Below are 22,210 nucleotides of genomic sequence, written 5' to 3' on the forward strand. Positions count from 1 at the left end.
TTGGTGCATTGCTATGAGGAACTAAAAGAATAGTTAACATTAATTTGCTGAGTTCTCCAAATTTGTACAGCCCACTTTCATCTTGCAATCTGGAAATGTTGTGCCATGCTACATCGATACTAGGAGCAGCAAGAACTTCTTCACCAAAATCAGAGAACTGGTAAGCAGCAAATTCAGTTTCCAATTGGCCAATATTAACAGGCAAGTTTTTGAACAAAGTAACCATGTACTGAACAGAAGAAAATGAAACTTTTCTTCTCAAACGAACATCCAATACCTCAGCATGCTTCAGAAACTCATTGTAAATGGGCATTTTCTTGAGAATGTAGTCACAGCCTGCTTTGTAAAATTCCCTAACATTGGAATAAAACTGACTTATCTGTAAAGCTGTAAGATTTTTCCCTTGGATGTAGGCTCTAGTGCTAGCACCAATCACTAGGTCAGGATCATCTTTCTGATTTTTTCTTCTTTGAAAGTCAACATCAAAAATAGATGCATTATCAGTACTATCTTTGAGTGCTGTAGGCTTAACAAATCTTACTAGTAAACCTGTGTAAAGAGCAACAAGTTTCCTCTGTAGAGCATGTATTTGGGGAGCTTCTTGTAGAAGAAAAACATTGGTAGAAACAAAAAGTGGAAGAGTGTTACTGAAAAAGAGACAGTACAGTTTACATAAAAGATTTTCAATCTGAGACTTTATGTCGAGAAACTGTGAATTGGAAACATCAGCATTGTCACCAGAGAAGAAATGTTCCAAAGCTTCAAATTGTTCGATCATCCTGTTAACAGAATCCAACAGAGACAACCATCGAGTGCTCACATGTTTCAAAATTTTGTGGGGTTTGGTGCCACAAACAGCTTGACACAACTTTAGACAGTTCTTACGTTTCGAGCTCTTTTGAAGAAAATAATACAACTGTATCAAAAGCTGTTCAACATTTAAATCCCTGAATTGACTAGAGGCTTTTTGTGCAGCTATATGAAGAAGATGACAAGAACATCCTTGCAGAAGTACAGAAGGTTGAACTTCTCTAATGAAAGCTATAACTCCTTTTAAATTGCCCACCATTGTGTTTGCATTATCACATGCGAAGGAGACACAATTTTTCCAAGGTATAGACTTCTGAGTCAGTTCCTTATTCAATATATCGAAGATTCCTTTCCCTGTACTATCAGTGGATTCCAGCAAAGACAATAGCGAGGTGCATATTCGGCCTTGACAACTATTATAGTATGACACAACAACTGGATACAATTTTACAGAGCTCATATTGTAATCTGAACTACCGTCTGTTGCCAAACCAAACGGCCCATTTTGTAACTGCTGTACAATATGCTTTGTTGTGGAATCAGCCATGCATTTAACTAGAGCAGTAGCTTTAGTCCTTCCACATGCAAATTTTTTTGCAATGGCAGAATCGGGAAACATTGCTCGAAACAAAGAATTCGCATGGTCCACGCATGCAATTGGAATGTTGTGTTCTATCAGAAATGACGAGAATAAAAGCTCGGCATTTGTAACGGAAGTGTCGTCTTTGTTTGCAAAATATGATGTTACCGGCTTCGATGTACATTTTATTTTCATGTTGTCCTGATGCTTAGTAGAATTCACGTGCCGCCTACAGTCGTCTCTACCTCCATGAGCAACTGAAAAGTCGCAATCGCACACAGAACACCACACGTGATTTTCAGACCGTTTGGACACACGCAAACATGGCCACTCTTCAGTGTAGCTTTGTCTATATTACTGAAGAACTTTTTGCCGCTTTGAAAACATGGTGAGAACATTTATCACAAAAAATGTTGACTAACACATACTATTATACACACACTATACGGTCGCAACACGTAACACATTAAAATTACAAAAAATTAACAGCACAACACGCAGAGACGCAAGTTCTCACAACTGAATGGCGCACACGCTGAAGTCGATTCAATATATCGCCATGTGACAGCCACAGCCAAGTCAGAGTCGATAACATATATCGACTGTCTCGTCTCTTCTTTTAAGGCATTTTCCGTAGAAATTTTGTCACGTCCGTAACCCTGTAATTATGGTTAAAATCAGTAATAATTACGGAATATCCGTAACAGTTGGCATATCTACATATGTACTACTGTTGTCATTTATCGTGGTTTAAGACAATGATGAAAAAGAATGCAAGAAAGCAGAATTCCTGCATAAGGTGTCTGACATCATGTTATCAGTAATCATGTTACAGGCAGAGCATGTAGTTTTTCTACTTAGCTGTTCATAATTTCGACATCCAAATTCAGAACACTTCCCTTCAGCTAAAATAAATTTATGGCTCATTTTCTTCAGTTTACAAATATTCCCAGTCCAGTGGCTGCCCTCTTTTTTTTATTTTATTACTTAGTAGGTTATCGGTGTGTTTAATCATTTAAATAATCATCAGTTCCAAAGAACTGGCAATTCATAGTAATTGGAAGTTATAAGTAATAGTTATCTTTATTGGTGTACCGCTTAGTAAATACATAACCATTCATGATAATATTGTAACATCCTCTATTATAAAAAGCCCACATTGTCAGTTTTTACTTCTTTTCATTTCTGGTTCTTAATTTTTTATGCAGTATTATTCAGTTCCTTGGTCCAGTACAAATTACGTGTGTAATTACTAATTTCTTACCTTTATTTTCTAAGTGACAGTTCTGTAAATTAGCTCTGTGTTTATTAATTTCATCTTTAGGCTTTGAGCTAAGCTATTACAAACAATAACATATCTTTACTGTAGCTCTAAGTATTAGTTTTTTATAGTATGCATATTATAAATTATTTTACTGTAGTGAATTACCTCTCTTTGCTCCAAGGTTGCCATCTCTTGTTCTGCTTTATTTTTTCTGAAGGGGAACAGGCAAAATTTTCATAATTGTAGCTCATCAAATTCTACTAGCACTTTTTGTTACAAATTTCTACTTACCTTAATATTTTATACTATTTATAATTTTGATACAATAAAAGTTTTAATGGCAGATTTCCACTGAAACACATCATTTTATTATATTGGCACTGTGTTGTAAAACTGCGCTCTACTTTCTACTGGTCTAAATATAATTTTTTACTTAAAGGAATAAATATTAATTTTTAGGAAGTATTTTTATACATGTTAGTCATGTTTTGCAAACATGATATGATCACTTTAGCAGAGAAACCTAGCATAAAGACAGAAGTATTTGAGTAGGCCTAGAACTACAAGTTAATGGAGATCCATAATAGTTATAGGCCTATATAGAACTAGTTTGATGTTGAAAGTGTTAACAGTTTGGAGTGTATGCCTACATACAGTCCTAAATAATTTAAATTCAAAATTACGAATGTCCATGTATGTTTTAGAATTCTAGACCTGCCCTGGCTGTCACCAAGCGGTAAAGACTTTTTGTGTTTTGCGGTGGGCTCGAGTGCCAGTTATGTCAGGGCTTATCTGTCGGGTAGGCCTACCTAAGTTTCAGCCATCTTGCACTGCAACCATCTGGAATAGCAGCGTCCCTAGCCCTTTTGATTTTTGACAAGAAATGTTTATAAAAATACTTTCCCTCTTGTTAAAATTCACTAAACATATTGACGTCGACCGGGGCTACGCCCTCCCTAAGCCCGATGTGCCTCACGCCGTCGCCACCCCTCTCCTCCCACCACCACCCTCTATTTCAAAGCTCCCGCCCCGGGTGCATGTGTGTGTGTGTGCGTGTGAGGCTGCCGACAAGAGGAGAGAGTAGAGTCTGTGCCACGACCCCTTTTATTTTATTATTCAATTTTTATGTTTATGTAATTGCTACCTGTCTTTTCTTAAATAATATTCCCTAAGGATTATGTTTGCAGTGCTAGTTGGTAAGGACGGCGCAGCGCCCCACGCGGCAGGCAATGGAACTACCCGCAACCAGTTTGAACCATATTCCTAATTAAAATAATCAATACTCAACATAAATAATTAAGGAAACCTTGGTATAATTTTATTATAGATTTTTTAGTGTATTTATTTAGTTAAATAAGTGGTAATAAATAACAGGAGAGACTAACGGTAAATCCAGCGCTTTCCGGCCGCCATGCTGCCCTGGCCTCTTCAGTCGCTTCCGTTCGTCACCCGGGGTAGGATGCTTGGTGAGCACCGTGCAACTTCATATTTTTCTTAATCAACTGATTTTTTAACATCCGCCGAACTTTTTATAATTCTTAAACCTTTTTTGTATCTGCGAGGCCTACTCCGGGTGGCCGACTCGTTTTAATAAATATTTAAGTTCAATTCGAACATTTAATCACGAACCGCATCCTAAACTCACGAGGCCAGGCCACGAGGTGACCTGGTCAGCCTGTAAACTGATTCTTTCCCGCTGTTGGCATTATTAACAGGTTTAATGTGGTAATGCAGATGTAGCGCGACTGGAGACGTGTTGTAACGTTGCTGGAATTAAAGGAGTACGTCGAACTTGTGATTTTTAGTCGAGTGACCACGTGTCCCTGCTTCTGAACCTCGAGGCGTGTGGGACGCCTTAAGAGCCCACTGGAGCAATATCGCGTGCTAAGGGAACCGGGCCTAGCCCTACAAGGGTCACGTCACGCCCTGAAGGGAGTCTCCGCCGGACCCACGTGCCCACATCACGTGGTGGCGCCCACTCCGACAATTAATTTGTTCGTTCCCTTACCTCCCTAGTACGACAATTTAATACACCAATCCCTCACTTAGCACGACTAATTCGTTCCTAAAAATGTTCGTGTTAATCGAAATCGCGTATTCTGAAGCATTAGTCCCCATAAATATAAGGCTAAATTATTTAATGTGTTCCAAGATGTGTAGGGAAGTAATCTTTACATAATATAAATGCGTAGAATAATACTTGAAAATGCATATGTCATATCATTTATCTTTTTAAGACTACCACCGAATACGTTAGATAAAGAAAACATGGCACAGTGTAACGGGAGATAAGTGGTAACATATTTACCGTCAGTCGGCAGGTTGGCTTGCCCGCCCAGGCGTGACCTTCAACACGCGCGTGCGTCTGTCTGCCTGCTGTTGCAAGCAGCTGGATCCTTTGTTATTACGTTTAAAACTTAACAAAATTAAAACACTTATGAAATTATGAACCGGTTTTATATAACTTTAAAACACACAGCCATATGTAAACATTTAATTTGTTATGCACAACTCTTATAAAAGCGGCTATGTAAACAAATCAGTTAACAGATAAACAGATTTAGATTTTCCCTAGAGCACAAACATAACATTAAAATACAGTAAACTCCCGATATATCGCGGAATCGGGTATATCGCGGGTCAAACCATGTCCCCCAGTCAGAAATGAATAATAATAATAATAATGGAATACATGGTTGACAGCCGATTAGGATAATTTTGCGTTGTAACTAACAAACTAAGCATCGGGTAGAAAAAAGCCTAGGCGTAGAAAATGTCCGCAGTAAAATTCTAAACAAGATATCTCCGTACATTATTCCTCTATCTTGTAGGGTTTTCAAATTATGGTCCAATCCAGCCCAGTGATATTTTCTGAAACACTAGTTCTTAACGTCGCTTTATCTCACAAATGAAGCATCGGACAGGGGACCTGATAAAGCCCACCGTCCAGCGACATTATCCAGCGTGACTCGGCTGGGGATTGATGTTGGATAGGCTTGGTTGTCGGCAAGCGCTGGGTAGGGAGAGGCTAGCCGAGAACATGGAGAGAGGTAGAGATTAGAGCGGGCAGAAACACGAGGGGGAATGGGGGAGGGAATGTGTTCACGCAGCACACAGGCAGAGCATGAGTCACTTGACTGAGCAGCGTCGCTGCGTACAAGGCAAAATCAGGTAGTCCGGTGTTTAAAATTCCACTCCAGAATCTTAATTGGTACTTTACTGGACATCTGTATATAAATGTTTTGTTACAACTTAAACCTACAGACGTAATATTATTGGGTAATTCATTGTATTATACAAGTTCATCTTTTTACTTTGGAATAATGTTTTAACATTAAATAGTAAAGTAAATCGGCTAGCGTATTTTTAATCTTTGCCCAGGAATTCCCAGTGGTCCAATATTTACGTGAACCATACTGTACCACTTTTGCCGTGAGGTAGTAAACAAGTCCCGGAAATGTTTATGTGTAGCGGTCTCCCGACCTTTAAACAGAGGCTGGGGAATATAACACTTGCCGATCCGAGCCACACACACTCAGCAACTCGACACAGTGTTTGGTGAAATAATTAAAGACAAGGTTTAACACTGTTTTTAATACGGCGTCACTGATTGCGCTAAAATTAAATTGGCACAATTTTTGTTTCCCACATGTGACCATTTATAATTTACTGTAAGCATGGATAGTAAAGTTTAACCACTTGACACGATAGACGATTCTTTATTTTTTATTGTACGAATGCTAGAATCGTTTTTTTTCCTGTATCTGCGGCCTGCTTCTACAAAAGACAAGCTATCTGTAAGTAAATCTAGAATTTTTATTTTGTCAATCAAACTCGGTACTTTGCGATTCATATTCGGTTTGAAGTATCACTACAGCCTTTCTTTTTAGAAGACATTGACCACAGAATCGTGTGTAACCGCACACACTGCACTTACTTTGTTACGGACACTGACGAAGCAGATACTGTGGCTAACACCACGAGACTGGCAGCAGCAGCTTGTGTGCCGCACGTGTGTATGGCGGCGTGTGGCACGCTCGTAGGCCGTGCGACAAACTGTGCGCGGCACGCGGAAAAATAAAAACAATTCAACATTTAATATTTATCTTTAAAATTTATTATTTTTATTTTTTCACCCGTGTTTGGTGGAAACTGCGGATGCAAAGTCCGCACAAAGGTGGCCGTCTATACTGTGCGTGCTTGCCGACCTATTAGAACAAAGGCGGTGTTTTATGCCTTTTGACCTTGGTCACATCGAAACATCGCGGTTATGCAACAACGCGGGTAAAAGTTATGTCCCCCGACAACCGCGTTAAATAGGGAGTGTACTGTATGTACAATATGTACATATACAAAACATAAAAGTTAGTTAAATATTTTCTGGGGTGAAATTAACACTATCATCTTGCTTTTTTTTAAAAAAACGTGTCCAATTTCATCTACTTTGGTTTCTGTACGGTACGGCCTGGTCTGCAGCCGGGCATCAACGGTACGGCCTGTCTGCGGCCGGGCATCAACAGTACGGCCCGGTGTTTGTTTATCTGCGTGCGCATCTCTTTCCCCTCGCATTCCAAACCACTCTTCCCCCCTCGAATTCCATACCTGACGTCGCGTCGTTTCCGAGATTTTTTTTAGCCTGTGGCGATTTCGTGCTAACTGAAATTTACAGACGTGCTATTCGAGACTAGGGCAGTAAAATTTACATCGTACTAACTGAATTCGCATTAATTGAAGACGTGCTATGCGAGGGATTGGTGTACTATAAAGTTTCTACACATGTTTCAAGTTATATTTATATGGGATTACTAAAATACAAGATGTACATAAAAGAATGTCCTAGTTTTAATAGTACATTATAACAGTTTAATTTACACTATTTATGACAAATAATACATAAAATTGAAGTTAAACTAACCTAGTTTCTCTTACAAATGTCCAATATACTTGAGGAATAGTATCCTAAATTATTTTTCTTCTATTATTCGGTGTCTTGTACATGATTTTAAATCAACTAATAATAGTATTACTATATTTAATGGTTTATAAAAGTTTTTTCAACTTAACAAGTCCTCTTTTAATGAATTTTATAAACTTGTAGGAAAAGTTTTATGTCAGTCCTAGCATGTAATGGAAGGAATGAAATAATAATGTGTGTAGCCTTTGTCTTAAAACTCTTTATTTGTAGTGTAGCAATAAAAAAGAGGTTTTCCCAAAACCATAGAAACATAAGTTTGGGCAAACCTGATTTTTATTGATTTATGATTGATACACTTAAAACAGAGGTTAATCTAAAACTGTATACCACATAATTTCATGCTTTCAGTATATGTTATAATTGACATAAAGAATTTGCCCTTAAATTCAAAAAACCATTAAATAATTGCTTGTTTAGTAGAAAAAGGTTTTTTTTTTACAAACAATTATATATGGATAAAAATATGAATTTATTTAAAATTATGTGCTGAAACACAAAATATTAGAAGTAAAATAATTTAGGGCAGTTCTTCCTTAGCGATTTCATTCAATTCAAGCATACATTTTGAATATACATTTGTATATTTTCTAACTATACTATACATAAACTAAATGCCATAGTTATTCTGATAAAAATTCACCTACATACATAAACAGCAGGTTAAAGTTTACAATAAATTATTTGTACCCACAGAGAGGTTTTGTAGCACTGATATTGATATTACACATCATGAAATATTCCATTACCATCATATCCACACTTGAGGTTTTAAGTTAAATATGTTAAAACATTTATCTACCATTGTCCAACTGTATTATTATTAATAATTCTTAATAAAACACTAACTCTTAACTGCAAATGTTGTGATTAAATTTATTTTAAACAAGTTTTTGGTACTTAGAGATCAAATAATCTACAGGCTATATTTAACAAGGTTTAACTTGCTGGTAATCTCACACAAAGAGTTATGCTTTAAATTATCAAGTCAAGCATACATTTCCACATCTGCTGCACGCCCACAGACTTATGTCAACATTGTATTCACTATCGTCTTGAAACCAGAGGTTAAAGCTGAGTCCCATCAAGTGAGTTTTGTGTAACAATGTCAAGCTGATCACAAAGTATTCTTGGCTAATTAAAAAAAAACAAAAAAATTCCATTTTCAACAGGCACTTTATGTTTTGAAATTGTTTTGTAGGTCTTTCCTCACATGATTCTGGTTTCAGCCATAATACTATACATTTGTATTGTTTTCAATGAAATACATGACATTCATGTACCCTATTTTTGAGTCTGTGTGTGTGTTTTTTTTTGGGGGGTAGGGGGTGATGGTGGTGGTGGTTGTTGTTGTTGTTGTTGTGTTGTTGTTGTTGTTGTTGTTGTTGATGTAATGTCTCTTAATGCATGCTCTTTGTTCAGGTGTAATAACATATGGAGGACGTGTGACCGACTACTGGGACCAGCGTTGTCTGACCACAATCCTACAGCGCTTTTTTGATCCACGTTCTCTCGACCCAGGTTTGCGCTGCTTTATACGGTGATGAATATCTTTATGTCCTTGGTAAAAAAAAATTAATTGAAAGGTGTTTTTGGTGCTAATGATAATACACAAACAAAATAAGTGCTTGTACTTATATATGAACGTGATAAAAAACTAACTTTAATTTTGCATACAAATAGTTAATAAATATAAGATAATAAAAGGACTAGAGTGATAACATAAATACGGTTAATAAAGTATTAATTCAATCAAATTTAAACATGTAAATTAATTCTCATTATTCAATATTAATATAAACACATGTACAAATAAATTTTTTTGTATAATTTAGTAAAATAATTGAGATAAATTTTAATAAAGAATGAAAATCAATATATATTATAATGTGAAATAATTTAAAAATTTTATTATTTACTAAATAATAAGTAATAATTTATAATGCAAATAAGTTATATATACTGGATCATAACCTCATTTATAAAAATACACTTGAAAAAGTTTATAAACACAATTTCTATAACTAATACTGACACTTATTAAATTTTTTAATGATTTGTATCAGTATTTGATATCAGTCACTAAAGTATAAGATTTAAAAGCTTATATATAATTTTTATTTGTATGTAGAATTTTTTTGTACGCATCATATGAAAGACATTTCATAATTTTTTTATAAATAAGTAAAACTTCAAAAATATATTGTAAGACATGAGAACTAATATGCATAAATTAAATGTTATAATTTGATGACTACTGACTTCTCTTATATCCCCTTAAACTGCCTTTGTTGTAGGCCTAGGGACTGTGGTAGCTTTGATGGCTCAAACCTGCCCTGGGAAGTGACTGAGGTGTGGTTGTGATGTGATTGTGGCTCAGTGGCGAGATTGTGCAACCACCTGCTTCATGCTTGTGAATAATTTTATTCACAATCTGTCAAGGTTGAAGTAATAACTCTAGCGATAAATTATTCAGCTGAAAATTTTATTTTAATGTTTTTATTTTGTAAAAAAAAATTGTTTCATGATAATTTTTTTATTTTCTGCATATAGTGAATCTAATATTTTTTTAAAATATAAATAGTATTTATCATAATTGGTGGTTTGGAATGTGTAGATTACAAGTACTCCGAGTCTGGCATATACTACTGTCCCGAGCGTCCAACCTTTAACACCCTGCAACAGTACAGAATGTTCATTGAAAAGCTACCAATTATAGAGGATCCGGAGATCTTTGGTATGCATGAAAATGCCAACCTTGCTTTTCAGGTATATTTCAAGTTATTTACTATAAAAAAATTTTTCATAATTTTTATTTAATGGAGTGTATTTTGTTTAACATATTTGGTTTTTGGTATGACTATGAATGTATTGAAAAAATGTCATGTATTGAATGTAATTTATATAATGTATGCATATATTTATATATACACACATATTTACAAACATGCTAGATTTCTTAAAAAGAGCTCCAAATATATGGTTTGAATTGAAAGTACTGTATAGTTGTTTTCAGAGGTTAGAAATTAATTTACATAGGTCCAAACTGTAGGAAAAATGGTTTTAACATAAATTTTTAGTATAAAATACTTAAATACGTGTATAAACAAATTTTATACCAAAAGCATTTATATATTATTGAGTCATGTAGGTATATCATGAAAGAACAAAGGTAACACCAAAGAAACATGGAAGTGCTGATATAAAGTGAGTGTATTTTTAACCTTAACCATATATTAACAAATTAAATACATCATTGCTACTAAAAAAATGGAATTCATCTTTAAATGAGCACACTCCCATTTTGAGTTAATGTTTTTACTATTTTTAAAATTAAGTTAAACATTACATTATATTGTATTTTCTGCATTTGGATCAGCCAATAAGTGTGTTCCAATGGTAACTACACCAGGTTTCCAAAACATATCTAATTAAAAGTGTTGTAACACCAACTGCTGTTAATAGTTAAAACGGCTTATGTAAGAAAAACGTATCCAATGTTTTGCTTCCCGTCAATATCAGACCGTAAAATTATGGCCTCACTGTTATGATGCCTTAAAGTAAAAGCTTTGTAACTGGCCTGCTGGCACCTGGAAGTATGGTGCTGTGCAGTTTATAGGGATTGTAGTGGTAACCCTGTAGCTTGGAGCTTGTTAAGAACTAGTGGTAGAGATGAATTTGGATGGTAGGCTACAGAGCATCTCATTGTAGCATGGTACATGAGGAGGCTGCATGTCAACCATTGTAAACTTTTTCTTTCCATTTCTATTTGTGGTGAGCAATACTAGTGAGTATGTGCCTCCATGAGGGGTGAGTTGACTCTCCTAGTGGCAAGTTAGCTCATCTTTAGCATGTCTCCTACATTTCTCCAGCTTTGTTCTTCTACAAGCTCTACTCCTATTTCCTCTGTCTCGAGAGAACTATGTGCTGCAACTTGTTCCAGTGGCCACAGCCACGGTCACGACTAGCGCCGGAGGAAAGAAGGTGGACATAGCTTAGCTCAACTGGGGTTAGCTGATACTGAGACTTGGTGAAGAATCGATCATCTGTAGCCACAGTGTGTGTGCACTGGTAGCAGTCTCCTACCACCAATCACCAATACCTAAAATAAGGACATTATGTCGACCCGCAGGGAACCTAATGCCAACTCATGATGTGAGGAACAAAGTCTCTGGTTGATACGAAGCGGCAGAGGGTGTGAGAGCAAGCAGGAAGGCAGGATCTTCAGGAAATAGTTTTCCCAGGGCTCCATTGCATCACAGACCGGAGACTCATATGGGACCCTGAAGTGGGATCGGGACCATTAAATGTCTGCATTGTCTTCAAGGATTTGAATTGATTTCCATGTCATGGCCATTATCACTAAGGTGTCAGGATCATGTGATGAGAGTTAAATGTCAATTGCATCCTTTGGAATTGCTCATTTAAATCCGCTTTTTAGTGGTTTGTGTTCCATTCTCATTAAGTACTTTAAATTTTACCTCTTACTACTGACCTCTTAGGTTAGCAGCTCTTTATGTAAATTTATTTTATTTAACGTAGCCACATAACTTATATAAGAAAAACTGTTTTCTTTTTTTTTTTTTTCTCTCTTGTTTTTCCAATATCAGCTATTTTCTAATAGAGCTGACAAAATTGATGTAATTTAGACAGTGACACATGTGTTTGTTTACTTTTGGTATCTTACCTAAATCAAATTTTTGTTGAAAACTTGAAAGTTTATGATTCTTATATTTACACAGTGTACAGTTCATTGCCCCTGTATAAATCCATCAGCCACTTTGTGCCTCAAAACAGTGATGTACAAATAAAATGTTTAGTTCCAAAATAATCTGAAGCCATTATATTCCAATATTTTGAATGTAATTACATTTATAAACAAGCTGTTTTATGAATGAACTTCAAATTTGCTAAGTGCACTTGTAGTGTTCTCTGTATCTTTATCTTCTCGATGATTCAAAGGATATACAGTGGGCAAAGAGTCAAAACTAAAATGAGGCTTTCAAGAGAGTTCAGTTAAGGGTGTATCCATCGCAACATGACGTGGGTGCTATAGGATGTGTGGACGTGGGTGCTATAGGATGTGTGGATCTCGGTGCTTCGCAGATGAAAGAGAGCCAGGAAATAGTCAACACCATCCTGCACGTGCAGCCAAGTCAGTCGAGCAGCGTTGCGGGGCGTTCCAGCGATGACATTGTGTTTGATGTGGCAGAGAGCATTCTCGTGAACCTACCCACCCGCATTAGCACTGCTGATGTCTCTCCAATCCTAATGAAGGTAACACTACCATTTTGTTATAGCAGCATTTGTAGGTGTAGTGAGGACAGGATTGTGCATCAGTTGTTTTTACAGATAATGGTAGAGCTAAAAATATGATTATCACTAGAGGTCGGCGGGTACCCGTCTTTCCAGGTATTTTTCGGGTAGTTAAATTACCTGTGGCTCGGGTCAGGCACTTTTTATACTCGAAAATTTTCGGGTCGGACGTCTAATAAAGAAAAAAAAATCTTGGTTAACTTGCCGTTGCCGTGTCCTGCTGCCACGGGAAATGACCTGCCGTGTCTATATATAATGCTGAACACACAATATATTTGTTCAAATAAAAAAAAAATACCGTGGGTACTTTTAAGTCTAGATAAAATTAGCTAGTAGGCCTAAAAACATCGTGAAAAACGTAATGTTTAAAGTCTGCAATGAACATTTTAAATCGCAAAATATACATATTTTATAACATGGAAAGTTGTTTTTATTTCTAAACATGTAATAATTTAAATCTAGGCGAGTAAAAGTCCTAGTAATTATAGCAGCAGACAATCTAAAATGCACAAGGGAAAAACGTAAACTCACGAATGTATAAACGTAACAGGAATGTCGGAAATATTAAGTGGCTGCTTGTCTGATACTGTTTTTATGTCACAACTTAGCCGAAAAATACTGGTACGAGACATAAACTTCACTAGATAAAATGAGCGGAGTCTTAGTAACTGTTTTATATGTATTTTATAATTTCGGAAGTATTGTACAGTTGACGCATATTTTTTATACTAACCATTTATTTCTGGGGATCGTAAATAGTTAATTATTGGTATCAAGACATCAAGATGAACGTAAACTTGAACACGTCACGGCAGCGAGAAAACTGGTGCGTATACCAATAAAGTGGTATTAGAACTGGACATAACTGGTACACGGGAGGTGGAGCTTATATATTTTTCCGCTAAGCTCGCATCTATTGGCTGGCTGCTGATGGAACGTCACGAGTCTGGACGGAGCGTTGAGTGAGTTATACTGCGCATGCGCAGCTCAGAGAACAGACAGCCAGCCGGCGGCCACGCCGCGCTGTAGCAACAGCTGATCAAGTACAATGACCTTTCTCCGCGCACGGCGCGCTATTGACGGTAATTTACATCAATTTGCCGCCTCCCTTTTTTTTTAATTTATAATATTTTTAGTGTGGCGCAATGCGTACGTCTAAAGTAGCCCGTATTGTTCTGAACGCTGCAGGATGCGACTGTATTTTAATTACCTAACTTTAACGTTCTTACAATTTTTCATATTCAATTTTTTTTTTTTTTTCGAAAATCTGTACGTACGACCGAGGTGTACGTACGAACCGGAGGCCGTACGAGCGAGGTTTTACTGTAATGCTGATTTGAACACGTTTTTAAATTCTAAAATAATGTTTCAACATTTTAACTACAATAAGCCGTTTCCAAGCATCGCCAAAACAGCAAATCATTATTTGGGAATACCTGCCACAGAAGTATCCAGTGAGCGTGTGTTATCAAGTGCTAGCAATGTTGTGACACACAGGCGGGAACGGCTGTCAGCAGAACATGTAGAAGAACTGGGTTTTTTTGCATCAAAATCAAAAATTAGGCTAAGTAAAAACTGTTTGATATGGTTGTTTTTTATTTGAATTGCAAAAAAATTCATGTTGAGCAATGCTTATTTTGTAATTTGATGTAATGTTTTAACTTATATTTATTAATTTTTTAAAGTGTATTTAAGATACAGTAAAAACATTTTGCAATAACAATTTCCAGTTTCATCAGGTATGTTAGAAAGACAATACCCGACCCGACCCGACCCTACCCGACCCCGAATTTTTTGTGCAATTATCCGACCCAACCCGACCCGGCTTAAAAATCCACTACCCGAAGACCTCTAATTATCACATTGTTCACTGCATTAGTGCAACAATATGAAACTTTAAAAATTTTCTTAATAACCTTACAAAAATTTATTTTGTTGATTGCTTGATTTTTTTCCCTTGTATTATTAAAAGTTTTAGTAAAATCTTTTTTACTTTTCTATAAAAACGTTGCAAGTATATTTTAAGGTTTTAAATAAATAATTTATAGATCTAACCTATTTTAATCTGGTTATTCGTACTGTTTGAGTACCCAAATCATAAACCATAAAAAATAGAAATAGTTTTGCTACTCATGACAACTGGAAACAGTTCTAACTAGCAAGTCCATGATAGTATATTTGATTCTCTGTACACCAATTGTATGGGATCATGTCGAAAATAAACTTGATATGAGCGGTAAGAAAAAGTTATCTGTTGTTCCGTCGTTAGAGTATGTACGTGTGTTAGAAAAAAATGGGCACAGTAAAATAGAATCAAAGAAACATTTCTTAGTGCTTGCAACGAATGGCTGGAGAAAACTGTGTAAATCGAGCGACCTGTGTCATTCAAAAGCACTCGTTAAATTGGGTGAACTGAATTTGTACTCATAGTGTTGTATTTGCATTCTGTTATCGTGTATAAGCCATCTGTCATAAATTGAACACTTCAAATAAAAGTATTTAACATTTAGAAACCATTATGGTTGTTGGTGCTATTTAACATTTAAATAAGTTATGAAATTAATAATCGTGATATTAATTGTTTTTAAGTTGTATTTTAAAATTGCTATAATGGCCTTTTTTCTTCTTTTTGAATTCACGTGTTATATGTATCACCCAAACTCTTAAACAAGTTTTGTAAAAATCACCAATGTCTTTGAGTTGCTTCTTATTTATGTAAAGAATGAAATGTTGGAAATACTACACTGCTCCCATTATCGAAAATGAAAGTTCTGAAATATTATTCAATTGGCTGTGACAGTGTCAAAAAGTTACAGGAAGATGAGACTAAGTATTTTAGCAAAGTGTGTCGTAGATAAATCACATATTTAAGCAGTTGTAATCAAAAACACTACGGACATTTACACATTTTAAATGCACAAAATGTATATAAATATTAAATAACTTGAATAAATACATACAAATTTAAACTCTACTGTGGCTGACCCAAATTACAAAGAAAAACAGAACTTAATTATATTTATTCACTTTAGAATAGACAGTCTTTATACATGAACACCTTAAAAAATACCTCAACGTGTATCTTTTTCCTACACAGATGGTCATCCAACTAATGTGTTTTATGGGCGCTGCAGAAGAAGGAAAACATAAGAAATAATAACTTTTGCTTCAATCAGAGTTCTCTCCTTTTCTGTTGGTATCCCGTGATCTCCTCAATAGAACTCTTTTATCAAGAAACCGCAAATTAATGAAGCCAAAAGTTCTTTTCTCACTTGAAACTCACTGCCTCTATAACTTTTCTGTGTTTAGTGGCAGTGACTATGATAATGATTAGGATAAGGTTATTTAATGATTAGGAATTTGTAATGACAGTGAATGTATTTGTTCTTGACATAGTTGTTACTTTTTTTAACTAAGTAGAGTTCTACTTATTTTATAACTTATGTATCACTCCTATGATCAACACATATGATAGTCATTAAATTATGAATTTAAGCATACTAACTCTGATTGTCTTTTAGTGGTCATTTAGTGATAGTGATATGTTAAAAGTTATAATAAATGGCATTTTTAGGGGACATAGATTTTTCCTAAGGAAATCTGTTATTTGCCCCACTGTGTGCTGGTGTGATAATTGAAAAATTTCAGGTCCCTTCTTTTCAGGTTGTATGAGGTTTTTTTTGTATCAACTTAAGCAAATGTACTGAATTTAACCTAAAACAATGAGACTTAATATATTTCAACCCTAAATGTTTTGATTATGAGTTTATGAAAAATACTTTATGGAGTGTAAATCACAATTCAAATCCATAGAATTTAAAAATTACTAAAATACGTAAATTTTTATATTTACTGAAACTGTCCTGGAGCCACTTTTTTCAGGAAAGTTATGTACGTGGCCTTTTTTAACACAGCAAGTGCCAATTTCATGTTCAACACCAGCTGACCGTTTCCCTGCCCCTTACCCTTAACCACCCTCCTCGAGGTTCAGGAAGCCATAAAAAAAAGAGTGGACTGAAGTGGCATAAGTGATGCAGTTTACAAGCAGATAACTAAGCAACAAAACACAAGTTAGTGATTTTAATGCTACCCCCACTTTTAGTTTAAACATTTTTGTTATAATCATCACATTATTTTTGGGTATATATCGTACTTAAGTTTTTTGGTATGTTAATTCAACGATATTAAGGAGCAGTAGTAAAAGATGGCCTAATATAAATTAAAACATAAAAAAGTTTGTAACTAATCGCAATAATAAAAATCAGCTATGTCCTCAATAATAAAAATCAGCTATGTCCTGAAATTTGTTTGAGCGAAGCCGCAAGTTTTCTGCTAGTTTTTTTATAAAATTAATAGTTTTCTTTTCTAAACTGAAAATAAATTCTTGGATTTAATAATTTTTTTCAACTTCCTTGTAGCTTTATAAGTTTATATGAAAACAGTTTTTCAGTAAAATGTTTGCAAAGCATAAGTTTTTGGAGCTGCTACCATTTAAGTTTTGATATATCATGTTACTGTCTATGTGTCAATGTTTTTGTTAAAGTTTTCATTCTGATTTCAAAATTTCTTTTGGTGGAAAATCTGTACCAAAAAAGTGTTTTAGCAATTACCTTCATGAATAGATAAGCTATATACAATTTTATTTTGTTTAATGTTGGTATGCTGCATGGCATTAAAAACATATCCTGGGATAAGAAAGCAGTTAGTACTAAATCCAATATTTATTCTCAGACTTTTGGTCAGAATAGTTTTGTAGAAATTTTTATATTTATTGTTTTGCTTGGTTGTGTTAGGTATCATGGTTACACATATAGACCCATTCTGCATTGTTTTTTGGTGTCAGATTGACAGCAAAGGTCGCCTCCCGTCACTGACCACTGTGGTGCTACAAGAAGTGGACCGCTACAACCGACTACTGGCGGTGATCCACACCTCACTGGCTGACCTCCAGAAGGCCATCAAGGGCCTAGTGGTGATGTCAGAGGCCCTCGAAGAAGTCTTCAAGGCGTGCCTCATCAACCAAGTGCCCAAGATGTGGTCCAGCGTCGGCTACTTGTCAATGAAGACTCTGGGCAGTTGGACGCAGGACTTGCTGCTACGGTTGGATTTTGTGTCGGTGAGGACATATCACGTGTCGATCATTTGCTTGTTCACGTAATCAACTGCGATGCATGTTGGGATTACAACCAGCATTAAATCCATACCTTACTCTCAATTATTAATTACTATCTGTTTTATTGTGTTCATTATTTATACCAGAAATATAACTTAAAATTGTTTCAGTTAAGAAAATGGTGAAAAGGATTTGGTGTTGTTGTATTATTATTATTAATGCCGATCATCTTACCTCCCAATTGCTTAAATTACAAGAAAAAAATTTTTATTATAAAACCAAAAAAAAATTTTTTTACACCATTAGCTTTTCAATTCAGGAAAATGGAAAAGACACAACATAACTCTCCGTGCCTGTAATTCATGCTGAGTTTCATATCTTTACACTTTATTACATTTGGTAATGTGAATTTTTCTTTACGAAACCAAACGTATGCCATTTTTCACCCTCTTAGGGGAGGAATTTTGGTAAATGGTATAAAAATGTTGGTAATTTTTGTATATTCATTAACAGTAGGTACTCAATATTTTAACTTGTCTGTAATTTGTATACCAATAGTTTATCTCCTTTCATCCTCTTAATTGGGGAATCGAGGAAAAATAGGTTTGATAGTTTGCAGTTTTTGTATGTTCATTATTATTAATTCTTAATATATTAATTCTATCTTAATTTATATCAGAGATGGCTGTGTAGTTTTTCATGAAAATAAACTAATTCTTTTTTACTCCCTTAGCTAGGTATCCCAAAAACTATAAATGTAGCTGACCAAAAGCTATGTTAAATACATGCAAAAGCAGTGAAACTTTTCTTGTATAATCATAGAAGTGGTATGTAAATTTTTTTGAAGTTAATGTTAGTTTTAAAATTTAGTATAAATGTTCATTTTGTTATTTTTCTTAACCATTCAATTCTTTAGCCAATGTTATTAAAAAAAATTATTTCTAAGCAACATTTCAAGTAACAAAACCTTTCCCCAAAAATCTTTTGAATAATTAAGTAGGTCTACATTAGTATGTGATTGAATGTACCGTACAAAACATTCGTTAATTAAACCACTTTCTTTATAAGGAACAATATTAATGTCCCGGATTATGTTCCTAGAGCTTCCAAATATACCTGCTTTTAATTATTCAACTGTCTATCAGTGTAATGAATGGTAGAAAATAGGGGTGTACGAGGTCCATTTTTTTATGGTCAAAGTCGAAGTCGAATTCTAAATCTTCAAACTTCCGAAGTTCAAAGTCAAAGTCGTAACTTTTCTAAAGAATAATTGAAGTTTTTTCACAGTAGGCCTATTGACATTTGTTTATTTATTTTAAAGACAAAAAAAAATGTTTTAAAACTAACATCTTTAATGTATGAACTGTATTACATTCACCGGCATACTTGGAGACAATTTGCTTGAACTGGGGATAGGATTGTCTTCATCATGATCACGCTTGTGTGCAACCGATATCACGTCCATTATGTTTAGTTTTTCACATTAACAAAATAGTATGCTCCAGAACATATGTTAACCTAGCGGATAAAAACACTATCAATGCCGTGTCTCGTGTACTATGTGCGTACGGTAAAAAAAAAACCTTCCGCCATTCCGTAGTTTCGATGTTAAAACAAATGCTAAAAGCCAAGTATAGTGTTAGAATGTTGGAATTGGCATAAACAGAAATTTTGTTGACATAGTTTACTTACCAATTTCAACATTTTTCAACATTTGCGGGAGAAATCCGTACGTTGATACACCGAAAACCATATATTAAAGGATTAGGAATAATCTTTATTGTGCAAGGTAACAAAATATAAAAAAAAAGTATCCATCACTATTTATTTACATTCCGTTTAGCCTTATTTTTGGTTAAAATCATAAGGCTCACTTAACTTCATCAATGCAATCATTTGTAACTACCCGAAAACTCTTTATTGCTGAAACTGAAAGTAACGTTTACGTAATTTAATATTGAGATAATTATTTGGACGTGCACAATCACAAGATAATGCTACCAGGATGGCCAATCGATGCTATTAGAAATCTTAAGACTTAATATTGTTAAAATGTATAAATATAATTCCCAAATATCCTTTTTTGATATGTACATTAAGTAATAACTGCATTATTTTTATGTGTTTAGGATGAAACAAATATTTATATTATTACTTATTACCATTTCATCGGATCATGACGCAAATGTGCTTTTTTATAAATCATGTCACGTTGGCCAACCTGCATGAAATTGTTAAAATAAGATGTCGCTGCCGACCGTCGCAGTAGATATTATTTAAATTATTTTTGCTTATGAATTAACAAATATACGGTTCTAAACTCTGTTTTACTGTAATAAAGTGATATATTTACGCCAATCATCAATACAATACAGTAGAGTCCCGCTAATCCGAACTAATTGGAACCGAACCCTGTTCGGATTAGGCGGAATTTTCTTATATAATGCCATTTATGGTCTTTATGAGGCGTGGGCTATTTAACATCTGATGTGTCAAATATTAAAGATCAGCGTATTTAGCATAATATAAAAACGTAAATATTTAAGTACTATGTACATAATCATTTTTTTTTTCTTTTTAGTTGAAGGAGAAATAGATAAATCATAATTTTATTATGTACATATTAATAAACGTAAGACATTACTTGAAAAAGAACTTGTTTTTCTTTGCTTTTCAAGGTTCATAATTGTTATAAAAATATTTCTTTTTTCGTCCTATCCCTGTTTGGATTAGCGGGGTTCGGATTAGCGGGACTCTACTGTATTGTTGAATGAAGCCTCAAGATAATTGACAAGTTATTCATGATTCCTTGGAAAAAAATTCTTGGTGTTAACTTCGAACCGAAGTCAGCAAGCTCCGATTCGACTTCAACTTTTTCGAAGCTTCAAAAACCTCTAGTAGCAAATTTTATTAACTTGCGATGTACCGTGTTTTCTCTCATAATCGTCGCACGTTTTATTCTAAAATCAAGCTTGAAATTAGAGGTGAGACGATCATGCGGAAAAAAATTTTTTAGTTAGATAAAGTTATTCATAAAAACAAAACCAATTCATGGAAGGTACGTTTGTTTAAAACGTGAAGTATAAAATAGCACGCCAAACTATTTAAATTAATAAGTCAATCAACAAAAAATATTTCAAATTTAAATGGAAAATCAAAATCTGTGATCCAAATGCAAGCCAAACGAACGCTTAACTATCGCTGCAGTAAGTACACACTCCACGAAAGAGAGCGGGCCATCAGATGTAGTTACTCGGCACTCGACAGAGAGCGCACGTTGTATGCACTCGGCGAGATATCGATATTCAGCTACGTGTGCGCGCTCTATACGGGAAGCAACATAACCAAGCAGAGCGCGTCGTTGCATGAACTCGGCAAGATATCGATATTCGGCTATGTGTGCACGCTCTATACAGGAAGCAACATAACCAAACATTAATGATTGCAACGAGTGCTGACTACATTTTTGTAAGTGGTACACCACGGTGATGCAGACGAAAAGATGAAGGTTATAAAGTTTAAAAACTTTTTAAAAGAAAATTTACACATCAGATAACTTAAGTGGAACCTCGTTACTACGAGAGCTGACAACGGCGGAAAAAATTCTCGTAACAACGAGTACTCGTAATAACAGAATATAAAAAATTAAAGTCAAGTTAAATTCTGGACCGTCCAAACAGTTTTAATTTCACACCGTAACTTGAAAACGGTGCACTATAGTGAAAAAACATGTCAAATTAAAGTTGTAGCAAATTAAATTATGAATAGAAAGTGTCTCTATGGAATGTTTTGTATCTACAACAGTTTTATATTTAATCGCGAATGAAATGGCCTGATACAAAGACCGGCGCCATTCGAGATCACGGAGGGAAGGTATGTGAAGCTGTGAAGAAAAAAAGGGAGCGAAGGAAGGAAGGGTGTTGGCTGGTCTATTTTTAGATTTACCCCTCCGCCGACTTAGGATGGGAAGCAACTGGCGCCGTCAAGAGAAAGAGAGAGAGAAAGAGAGCGCATATTGTTTGTCACCAGTCCTTCCACCCAGTCCGTCTGGCACCCACGTAGCCACATAGCTGTCTGTATTTACTGCGTGAACATTATTTTTTTAACTGACAGTGTTTTTCCTTTTTTGAAGATGCCATTCAAATCACTCGTACT

General features: G+C 35.1%; 1 protein-coding gene across 3 annotated transcripts in view; it reads left to right on the top strand.

Moving 5' to 3' along the window:
• Positions 1-22,210, top strand: part of LOC134531065 (dynein axonemal heavy chain 6) — a 491,808-nt gene that overhangs the window by 443,571 nt on the left and 26,027 nt on the right. For all 3 annotated transcript variants that reach the window (XM_063366584.1, XM_063366585.1, XM_063366587.1), the window contains 4 exons: positions 9,049-9,147; positions 10,244-10,395; positions 12,733-12,903; positions 17,786-18,058. In XM_063366584.1, coding sequence (XP_063222654.1) covers positions 9,049-9,147; positions 10,244-10,395; positions 12,733-12,903; positions 17,786-18,058 — 695 coding nt within the window. The remainder of the gene's footprint in view (positions 1-9,048; positions 9,148-10,243; positions 10,396-12,732; positions 12,904-17,785; positions 18,059-22,210) is intronic.

Source organism: Bacillus rossius, chromosome 3 (genome assembly GCF_032445375.1).
Source record: "Bacillus rossius redtenbacheri isolate Brsri chromosome 3, Brsri_v3, whole genome shotgun sequence".
Lineage (NCBI taxonomy): Eukaryota > Metazoa > Arthropoda > Insecta > Phasmatodea > Bacillidae > Bacillus > Bacillus rossius.